This window comes from Trichomonas vaginalis, chromosome IV, assembly GCF_026262505.1.
Source record: "Trichomonas vaginalis G3 chromosome IV, whole genome shotgun sequence".
In the NCBI taxonomy this organism is placed as follows: domain Eukaryota; phylum Parabasalia; order Trichomonadida; family Trichomonadidae; genus Trichomonas; species Trichomonas vaginalis.
Window position 1 is genome coordinate 39,273,870 of NC_067206.1, and position 11,684 is coordinate 39,285,553.

General features: G+C 33.5%; 2 protein-coding genes and 1 pseudogene across 3 annotated transcripts, besides 4 other annotated features; all 3 read right to left on the bottom strand.

The window, feature by feature from the left end:
• Window positions 1-356: 356 nt before the first annotated feature.
• TVAGG3_0249050 (uncharacterized protein) lies at window positions 357-1,172 on the bottom strand (the record flags this gene model as incomplete). Its single annotated transcript, XM_001302560.1, has 1 exon — window positions 357-1,172. One exon carries the CDS (start codon window positions 1,170-1,172, stop codon window positions 357-359), a length of 816 nt encoding a protein of 271 aa, XP_001302561.1.
• Window positions 1,173-2,297: 1,125 nt separating this feature from the next.
• Window positions 2,298-2,335: a terminal%2Cinverted (terminal inverted repeat of MuDR-5_TvMULE4 transposon ID:TVAGG3_0249060).
• Window positions 2,298-3,841: a mobile genetic element.
• Window positions 3,842-4,045: a terminal%2Cinverted (terminal inverted repeat of Maverick-1B transposon ID:TVAGG3_0249070).
• Window positions 3,842-11,684: part of a mobile genetic element that runs on past the window's edge.
• TVAGG3_0249080 (uncharacterized protein) lies at window positions 4,046-4,366 on the bottom strand (the record flags this gene model as incomplete). The annotated part of the gene is made up of 1 exon (XM_001296147.2): window positions 4,046-4,366. One exon carries the CDS (start codon window positions 4,364-4,366, stop codon window positions 4,046-4,048), a length of 321 nt encoding a protein of 106 aa, XP_001296148.2.
• Window positions 4,815-5,188, bottom strand: TVAGG3_0249090 (annotated as a pseudogene). The gene has a single exon. A coding segment is annotated over exon 1 (374 nt).

Below are 11,684 nucleotides of genomic sequence, written 5' to 3' on the forward strand. Positions count from 1 at the left end.
TGAGAAATTTTTATATATTTTTCAAAAGCATCACCTAGTACGATGAAACTTATAATTTCCTGTTTAAAATTAACTATTTCCCTAAATTGAATTAATGATTTAATTAAAATATTAACAAGATATTATATACCTTCATATTGAAAGCGATTACGTCATCAGGGGTTATGTTTTATGTATCCACAAATAATAATAAATTACATAAATAGATATTTAATAACAAGAATAGATAAAACAAAAAAAAACATATAATAGATTTGCCAGAAAAAGCAAAATTATTCCAAAAGTTGCATCAACCAAGTATGTGGAATAAAGCAGTTCCTAATATGAAAAATACAATAATTTTTTTCAAGATCTTCTTAAATTGAGGAGTGGAATATCATAGAAGAGCCAGCAGAATGGCTTTGCTTGAGTTTTCGCATTCCATCTAATTTATTCTTTAATTCGGATTTTTGTTCGAGTAAAATATTTAATTCTTTAGCCATTCTTGCCTGTGTAGCGCTATTCGATTGTTGGAGTAATGCCAATTGTTTTCTAAGAGCCATGATTTCATTTGGATCGTTAGTTGTCTTTCTTGACTTCCTTTGTTCTTCCGCTTTCTCTAATTCTGCTTTAATTTCGCGACATTTATTAATGAAGTCCTTATTTGATTCGCATTGTTTAAATACTGGATAAGAAGAAGCAATTGAACGAATCATTGGATCCATTCTTGAATTAAAATCAACAGGTTCTGGTATATCGAAATATTGTGCGAGGGTATCGTGATCTAGCCCAGGAATATCATAAACGTCTATTCCTGCATTTGCGCATTTGTTAATAAGAGCTTGTATTTTATCAGCACATGCGACTTTTTTAGAAACAGCTTCTCTCAATCTAGCATTTTCAGCTTCTTGCTTTTCGCAAACTTTTTGTATGCAATCTATGTTTTTTTCGAGAGCTTTTGTTACGGAAGCCAGTGTATGTTGTAACTTCATGCATCTAATATGTGCTTGGGCATTTTCTGCTGAAATTTCATCAATTTTCGAGGTTGTTCTTGCAATATCTGACAAAGTTTCGTTAATTAACTCTTCGTCAGTTAATTGACGTCTTTGAGGTTGAGGAGTTAAAGGGCGAGATTCTTCCTCTGGCATTGGTTTTGAGCGGGTATAAGGGCCGTAAGAATTATTCAAACTCATTTTTTGAGAAATAACGTCACTTTTCGATAAAAATGTAATGACTAGAAAATCCTATTATATTTTGTATCCGATATTATTCTAATAAAAATATCGGACGAAATATTTGAAAGGAACTTTTGAGTGCATAGTTGTTATTTTGTCACTTTTGTCTTGATAATCCATTGAATCCCATTATTTTGAAAATCATAAAATCGAATAAACCAATACTGTCATCTGCATAGTTATATGATTGCCAAATAAATAATTTGCTAATTCTGCGATATGCTTGAAAAAATCGCCAAAAATAACATTTCCATTGTCACTTTTTTGGCGAATTTATGAGAAACAAACAAAAATGAAAAAGATAGGAATAGCAATGAATAGTGATGTGGGTATAGAAAATGTAAGAGATATGAATGCAAAGCAATCAGTATTTAGGACATTGACCATAGATTTCGAAAAAAAAATGCTGCATATTGAGCGAAAACTATGATTATATTATAAGGCTGTCATTTAAAGCATAATGAAACTATTCCCTTTTCATTTTAATTGAATAAGATAGTAAAGATTTTTGAATTAGCTAGAAACTGATGAGATGTTTTCACAAATCAGATTTTTAATCTCTATAATGCATAATTCACTCAATATCTCAATTTTGATATTGCGAGATATTTTTGCTATCGGTTTCGCAATTTTGACACAATAGCAAGAGGGTTCTATAAGCATTATTATCAACGTAGAATCTGAATATCATATCAGAAAATGTCGCAAATCTGACATTTACCCGACCAAATAGCAAAAATAATTGAATACTTTTCGCAAAAACTTTAAAAATCGATAAAAATATGAAATATAGATATTAAAGAGACTTTTTATATAATATTCATAAAGATTTTCCAAAAATATGATACCGCAAAATTAAAAAAGTGACGTCTTGAGTGGAGGAGAAATATCATATCAGAAAATGTCGCAAATCTGACATTTACCCGACCAAATAGCAAAAATAATTGAATACTTTTCGCAAAAACTTTAAAAATCGATAAAAATATGAAATATAGATATTAAAGAGACTTTTTATATAATATTCATAAAGATTTTCCAAAAATATGATACCGCAAAATTAAAAAAGTGACGTCTTGAGTGGAGGAGAAAGGGACAGACTAGCCCATTGTCACTTTTTAATTTAGCAAATGAACGCTTATGGAGTGGAGTTTTTGGGTAAATCTGATTTGCTTATAAATGAAATAAAATCAAAAGAAACCATATTGGCATTATATTATGCAAAAATAAATGATATTACTTAGTACTTTTAAAGTTAATTTCAGAAAAAATTTGACACAATGGTATCCGGCACATACAAGTGGTGTACAACCAAAATATAAGTTGGTTTAAACATATATTGCTATATCTCATGATCTTACTTAGTACTTTTAAAGTTAATTTCAGAAAAAATTTGACACAATGGTATCCGGCACATACAAGTGGTGTTCAACCAAAATTTCATATCCCTAGTTTTACATTTATGTTTAGTTTTATTTCACCTAATTTTCAAAGATCATAATTGAATTAGATGGCCAAGCTATTCAAAACACGACCAAGCTTATCAAAATAAGACCAATATATTCAAAATTCTTTATTCTTTCAAATCATTTCATTTTAATGCAGATCCAAGATCACGAACTCACATATATCGAGTTGCTTAAGTATGGAGTGCAACAAGAAATCCAAGCAGGTTGTAGTTATTCATATAAAACTAGGAAAGAAAGAAATCAAATACAATTTAATTGTAAGTTGCCGAATTGTCCATGTCGCTTCCTTGTTGATACACTTCCCGATGACAAGTACCACATACGAAAATGTATTAACACCCACAATCATTCTGCCCCTTTTCCAAACAAATCACAACAAATTACATCATATTTTTATAGATCTTATTTAACAAGATATTTTGAATCAAATCAAGACCGTGTTTACGCACAATTAAGGTGTTTCAAAGATCTTAATATCCCATTTGATAGTGGGATCATTCCGGAAATGTTTCAACAATCTACAGATGCTTTAAAAAAGTTTTCTAAACGCCTTCATGCAATCAATACCCGTTTCTCAGCGGATGATGTTACATCTCTTGCAATTTTTGTCGACATGGTTAAGAGTCATTCTCCGGATGATCTCATCGAGTTTATTCACGAGCCAGATCGTATGATTTTCTATTACGCCCCATTCGAAGCAAATGCTTTTTCACATCAAATACAAACTTATCACATTGATTCCACTTATAAGCTCTTGCGCTCGCGCATACCATTTTATGCCGCCACTGGCAAATTCGCGGAATCAATTGTTTTTCCGTTTTTGTATTTTTTCGTTTGGCCCGACACAAGTGAAAATATACAAGTTTGTCTCACAGCATATTTTGGCTCCATCAATCGCGAACCATCTTATTTTTCAATGGACTGCGCACCTCAAATCACAAATGCTGTTGAAACAGCCATCCCCTTATGCCAGATCATTTGGTGTGGCGTTCATGTGTTGCGCGCTGTCATGAGAAAGGCTGAAAAGTTTCAAGATCGTTCCAACTTCGAAACTTTCTATAACTTAATGAAGTTATTGGTCTTTGGTTCTGAAGAGGAAGAAATTGATCCTGATGAAGTTTACAACAATTTAGAAGAAATTTTAAATGAGGAACCTGCTGCAGTTAGTATACATAAGTCGTGTACGAAGGCATTGCATTCCTCAGTACACAATACTTGTGAATTTGACACTTTACAAAACCGTTAACGTATATTTTACAACACAAACGACAACACTAACTTAACATTAAATATTTACAAACCGCCAACCACTTCACTTCACTAACGTTTTCACTAACGACTTCATTAATGTAAAAATAAACGTTCTCACTTACAAAAGTATTGCAACTCCTCCCATTGCTGTGCTTCACATAACAGCTCATAATCTTCTGACTCACTTTCTTCTTCATATAGGTCAAAATCACTGTCAAAATGAATGTTAGTAAGTTTTGACAAAGCTAATGAAACACGTTTACCGTTTGTATCGTATGCTTGTATAAACTTTCCATTCTTCATTCCTTCATAAACGCTCAAACTAACTTTACCCTTTCTCCCTCGTATCTGATAGAATGTATTTTCACGAGGAACGAAGAACAAATTCTTGAACTCATGACCGTTGTAGTTTGTTATCTCAATAGTTTTCGTCATTTATATAAAAATAAAATAAAAAATAAACTTAAAAATAAACTTAAAAATTAATGATATCACCACCCTCACACGTATGAAAACATAGCACAAAAATAAATTTAGGTGAAGTGGTGAGATCTCACCTGTTTTTTCACCTCTTTTTTCACCTCTTGAATTCATTACTTTATAACTCTCTTCCTTTCTCCAACTCTTCTAACTTCTTCTTAAGTTCAGCAATGTTGTCCTCATGAAGTTTAATCTTCCTTAATATACCTTCTCTATCTAATGGTTGCTTTATCTTTCTAAACTGAACTCTACCATCCTTCATAGTATGAACGTAAAAACCTTCTGGAACCGCTCCTGATTTAATGTATTCTACCAAAAATTTTTGTTTCATTGCTTCAGTGACTTTAGTCGTCATTTTACTCTAAATAAAATGTTCAAATAAAATAAAACTAACATTATTTTTTCAGTAAGGAAACGCAGGAGTTTTACGATTTATTTGAGGAGTAGGTTCTGGTTTAAATGTTGGAGTCGGTTTTGGAGTTGACTTTTGAACAGGAGTTTGTACTTTCATAGGTTCAGGAGTCATTGAAGGTGTTGTTTGTGAAGGCGTTGGTTTTGACGTTGGTTTTGGCGATGGTGTCGGAGTTTGTTCAAATTCAGCTACTTCAGTATTATTATAACATTTGCTTTGTTTCTTTTCAACATCATTACTGCTCCTGCTGTAGCTAGCAAACCTAGTGGGAGACCATATTTTATATAAGGACTTGACCAAATGCTATTTTTGACAGGAGCTGGTGGAACACCTAACCTTGGTGAGACTGCTCTTTGCCATTGTGCAGCTCGTAAGAAATATTCAATAGGTGCTCCATAATCGTTTGGTAAAGTTTGTTTCACAGATGGTGAAGGTTCACGAGAGCTTGATGAAGAACTCATTTATAAGCTTTAAAAATAAACGTTCATCCTTTATTCTCACTGTCGTCAGTTGCTAAGTTATAGTCGTCAAGTCTTATTATTGGTATGCCTGACTGTCTTACTTGTATTGCAAAGCAACAATCCCTCATAAATCCAATAAGTGGCTTTGGTACATTTTCTGTTGCTAGTTCAATAGGTCCTTTAACAGACAATTTGTATGTTATTGGAGCAGTAGATGTTTGACCTTGCTGGAAGCAAAAGTCCACTTCTGTTGGAAAACCACATAAGAAATGTGTGTTGTCATAGCTATCCCATTTATGTTCCACACTACCATCATCCACCAATGACCTCATAACATCTTCATTAAATCCTATCATATCATTGTTTGTATTGCAAGCGTTCGCAACCATTTCATAAAATACAGGTCCATATGATTTTTCAGGTTCTGCAGGCATATTTCCATAAGCTCCCATGGAAAGCTGAAGATATTTAAACTTAGGGTTCTCAAAATTAACATAATAGTTGTCTTTCTTTCTAAATAGTGCCCAAATACTTTTAACATTAATAGGCGTATAAGCTGCTGTAAATGTTGCACTTGAACTATCTGTATTCTTTGAGAATGAACCATCCATAGGAATCCAATCCATAACTTTAACAGGAAAACATAAAGCCTCGTTTGTATATATGTTCTACAAGTTCTGTATAAATGTTAGGTCTAAAGAGAATGACTTTGGATGAATGAAACATTCATTAAATCCATCTTTGTTCGAAATAGTTGCTGGGTTACAGTTGTAATAGTAACTGTTTCCACTAGCTTCTACTGCCTTCGTTATCATAGTGAATGGTTCATTCCATGGAACAAATTTATTTGTCGGTGGATTTGAATCTGAAGCAAATGCAACTTTAAGAGTTGGATTGAAAGCAATGATATCATTTACAGATATAGATGTGCATTGTAAGGCGTCGCTACTGAACTTTACTTTAAGCTGAATGTTTCCTGCAAAAGCTGGAATAAATCGAATAGCTTCTAATGGAAGGAATCTTCTAACAGGAATTCTTAAACGAAGCTTAAAATCAAATGATTTTCCTGCTGTAATTGGACCACTAACAATTTGTCCTGTTCTGCATGTTCCGAATGACTCCATACATCTTCATGTCGAGTCTTTGAAAAAACATCGACTTTCTTTATTTGTTCGGTTTAGTTTGTGAGTTTGAAGTTATATATGCTTCTTCTCTTGCGTTGTCTTGAGAATATACGATACGACCATTTGCAAGGATTTGATATCCAGCAACTGCATAGAAAGCGTCATCGAAACCAATCCAAAATCCTGGTGGGTTTGTTTTATTGGAACCTGAACCAATTTCTTTATCTACAATAAATTGACCTTCCATTTTATACGTAATGAATGTATTGTAAAGGTCCAACATATTTTCACCAGGAGGTGAGAGATTGAATGTTACCCATGTGTTATCTTTAGCAGTTCCAGGTTGTGATGGAATCTTTGCGTCAGAATATTTTCTATTAGTGTCACCAATTTGAACTGCATTGTCTATGATATCGAAATATGAGCGAATCTGATGAATATGCTCTGCTGGAGTAAATTCGTTTAACTGTTCGTTCTGCATGTATTTACTTCAGATAAAAATATCTATTTACTTCATTATTCTCACTCTTCTTCTTGGTATTCGTGGTGGAAGTTGTTTCTTGACATTTTCAATGAACTGTACATTCTCTTTTGTCTCAACTTCTTTCACTGGTGGGTCAGGGTTCTTTGACTCGGTTTGTTTTTCAATGAAATTCACGAACTTTGCAATAAGCTCTTGGTTCGTTATTGAAAGTACATCTGGCTTCTTTTCTTCTTGTTCTTTTGGTGGCTCAGTTTGAACAGAAGGTTTTATATGGGCTTCGTGGCTTCACCCTTGCCATGCACCTTAATGTTGTCGCTCTCTGATTCGCTAATGGAACCTTTCTTTTTCTTACATATTTTACCATCTTTACTCTGACTTACATAATAGAAAGGATGTTGTATTCCTCTGGCGTCATTTAATATAATAGACTCTCGTTCTGATTTTGACAAGCTCATTTTACATCGGTTAAAGTTTTAATTTAGTTTTTTATCTACAGTCAAATGACTCAGACAATCCTACGGACAAGACCCAAGGGGTCATAGATGTTGAAGCATTGAAGAAAGAAATTCGTGAGCAAATTTTATCCGAACTGAAGGAACAAAAACAAGAACAAAAGCCAGAGAGACCAAAGAGAAAACTTAGTGAAAAACAACTAGCTGCATTAGCTGCTGGAAGACAGAAGAACCCACGTTTGCTGGCGAAAAAAGCTAGAGAAGAAGCAAAAGCAAAGGAAGAACAAAAAGCAAAGGAAGCTGAAGCAAAGAAAGAGTAAATGGTTTATTTTTATCCAAACTAAATGTATAGACAAATACCTTTATCTGTTGCGTTCAGTAGTGAAAACCCTGACGTCAAAATAAAGGGGAACAGAGTAACGTTTAAGTTTCCAACAGACTGGATTGTGAACATAAATGAAGAGAAGTACATTGGCATAACATCTATGTATATAACACGTGCTTTCAGAAAGGTTGACTTTATACTTCAAGTCGAGATAGAAAATGACGAACAGTCTTTAAGCGCCCAAAACATTCACATATACAAATACTTTAAAGACGATACAACATTGTTGCAATGTATGATTTCATTTAATGAGATGTTCGAGAAAAAGTTCAATATTGAAGTACAAACTTTACAGCCTTTACGTGAGTTTCTTGCACAACTGAAAGAAGAAGGTAGTCAGCCACAACTTATAGACTTTCATTATGAATTTAATGAAAATGAAGATGGAACTCATGACTGTCATTTTGTATTATTCACCATTCAATGAAGTCGCTAAAAAGAAAGAAAATCCATTACGTATAAGGTTTCAAATCTCTGAACCAATGATGATTTTAAGAATGTTTTCAATTATGATGCAATGCTTCCGAGGAAAAATGAATTTTCAAAGATTGTAACACCTGGCATTTGGGATAGAAAGCAAGCTATATTATATTCATAACAAAGGAGTTGAAAATGAGTTCATTGGTCATACAAGAACTTCACCACTTCCTAACCCTAAATACTATAAATTAACTGGCTTCAATCGTGAGTTTTGGATAGACATGTTCTCCACTCATGACCATAATGTCCAGTGTTCTTACCTCCAGATGGGAAGACTGTCTCTACATTGAAGCACAACTCTTAAACTCTACATCGCAGTATTGTAAAATCTACGCTAGCTTTATTTTTATCACAAATGACCTCATTGCTGACAAAAATAAATGACCTCAGAACTTCAACTTACGAATAAAGCTTGTTTTAGTCGTTATTGAAAAGTTGAACTTTTCAGCAAAGCAAGGTTGACATGACTTACATAAGTCGAATGCAATCTCTTGACCATCATAAAGTGCTTTGTAAAGTTTCATTAAACTGAACTCAGAGTCTTTGTCATATGTTCCAACAGGTATGTGAATGTTCTTATCTTCATTGTAATAGCATTGTATAGCTTCAGGAAACATTTCATTAGCGGTTAAAGCAATAACATCTTGCTTCACGCCTTTCATTCTGCAGTGAAATGCAACTTCATTTAAATCATTCGTGAGTAAGTCTATGTAGGTCTTCTTTCCACAGAAAATACTTTTATAAGCTAAACTTTGTTTTCCAGGTGTTATTTCTGCAAAGTCGCTATGAAATTGACCAAGGTTCTTTCCTATAAGTTCTCTACCGTATCTCTTCTTAAACTCTGCTGCAAGCTTTGGGATGTCTTCATTATATAAGTGCATACTGTCGGTATCCTGGTAAAATATTTGAAGACCCATGTCCTCTGCAGTACAGAATACTTCATTCATAATACGTTTTGACATAGACAGAATATTAACACCAAGTGGACAGAAGTTAAAGTGTCTGCAAATGCTTTTCGTTAGCTTGAAAATAGTTTTATCTGAACCATCCAAACCTTCGAACTTCACTATATGGTTGTAATTTCTTATAGCATATCTTATAGCATCTTTGTCATCTACTATGGTTATTTTTGACTCAATAGGAGATAGAATAGTTTTGCCATAAATGCTGTTCAGAATGAGTTTTATAATTTCTTGTAAGGGGTTTTCTTCTTTCTTATACTTTAACCTTAACTCAAACAACTTCTTTACTTCATCTCTTATTCTCATATCTCTGTTTCCATCGTAATAGTATCCTTGCAACACTTCACATTTGACACCTTGATATTTTATGAGGTCTTGTAATGTTATATGGTCAACATACATGAGACAGCAAGTGTTTGAACTTCTTGGAACGTTAAGTTCTGGATTTAGTTCAGGGTCGCAAACTATTAAATGAAAGTGTCTGGGTATACCAATCTCTGTTATCTTAATGAGAACAAAGAAGCCAGACATAAACTTTTCACCAATGGGTTCCTTTTGGTCATCATCGAATAAATGTCTCATGAGATACTCTGTGTTTAACATTTCTTCCTTCAATACTTTTGGAATACCTTCTAAAGTATAAAGTCTTGCTATAGCTGAAGGATATAATGAAACAGTGTCGAAGTCAGCAATGAGTTTCTTTTTGCTCTTTTGTTTCATGTTATCTGACAACATACATCTTCCACCTTGAATGCATCTCGAAATAAATTCTCTTGGTTTATTTGAGAGGTCATAAAGATTTCCATTCGGGAAGTATACTCTGTTCTCAAACAATTTGTTAGCAATTGAACAAATACTAACGTAGTCATAAACGTTTAAATCAAACTCTTTCAATAAGTCATTGCGGAACTTTACAAAACCTTCTCTTAAAATTCTTACATCTTGTTTGCAGTAAAACGTGCTATATTTTTCTAAGTCGAAGTGGTTCTCATCTATTCTGCAACCTTTGATGGAATCTATGTTTTTCATAAATGTATCTGCATCCCGGATAAACTTACATGCTTCAGAAATGACACCAGTTCTGTTGTCATTTGCTAACAAAACACTGCTGTAGTAGTTATATGGAAATACTTCTTTCGGTCCTGTTTGTAAGTTAAACATAGCAGGAAATAGTTTAAGCTTCTTATTTATAACACTGTAAGAGTCTTTTATAATAATTGCCCGTCCTTTATATAAACCAGTTATTTGCATTGTTCGTGAACCTTTAATGATGGGAGTTCCTTTCACTTCTGTCATGTGTCTTAAGATGAAGTTTATGTCATAACTGAGGTTGTGAAAATATATTAAACTCTTGTCAGGGAGTCTTTCCAAAAATTCTGTTGCACAGTTTTGACCCCAAATGCTTTCACTCACTGAACCATCTTCACTGTCATAACAGATGTTAAAAGCTTTATGAAAGCCATCCGTACTACACTCAAAGTCAGCAAAGAAAACGTGCTCAGGAATGAATTTACATTTAGCTTTATTTACTTCTTTTGACTCTGCTTTCTTCTTCAGTTGTACACAATACTTTGGAGCATATGTCAAATCTTTAAATGGTGCAAGGTTCTGTTTATATAAGTCAGTAGTATATGTGAAAAGTTCTCCATAAGAAATAGGTTCGAAATATTTGCACTCCCACAATGTTTTCATAACATCCCATAACGGTGTTGTTCTATCATAACGAACTACATATTTATCTTCTCTCTTTGTATAAATCTTCATCTGTTTCTCAATGTTCATTCCACCACAAGCTTTGAGAATTTCTTTATAGTTTCGAATGAAGTATGTTGTCATTGGAAGTCTTTCATTTAGCATGTAGTGGTCTTCAACAAGAAGTAAGTCAATAGTTCTAACAGTTTCGCATTCTTTTGGTATATATCTCTTTATTTCATTATGTCTTGAGTCATTGAAATAACCAATGGTAACATTAAATGCTATACCTGTTGCGTCAGAAATTTCTTGTACTTTACTTTGAGGAAAGTCTCTAACACGAATGACTTCTCTCATGTGGTCAATAGTTTCTTCATTTACTCCAGCCTGAATGCAAGCATAAACGAAACAATTGTCCTCTGTCATAAGTATTGCAGTTCTTTTGTTCAGTTCATTGAAGATTTGGTAGCGTTCAAGATTTATAGGTAATGTGCAAAGATACTTCCATAACTGACCGCTTCTCTTCTTATAAAACTTCTTTTCACCATTATCTTTCCAAAAGCTTTCTATAAGTGCTGGGTTTCCTGTTTGCTTAAGAGCTTCCAAAATGGCTTTCTGGTCATTTGTCAGTGTGCTTTCATCTCTATATGGTCTCTTTTTTGGTTTGCCTTTCTTTACATCTGACATCGTTAAGCCTTCATATTCTGTTAAATCATACATCTTTATTTCAGTAAGATTCTTTATGTTTGTCAAGAAGAAGTCATAGTGCATTTCAACAATACCTGCAGCATTTGCTTCTATCTCTGATATAAAGTTCTCCT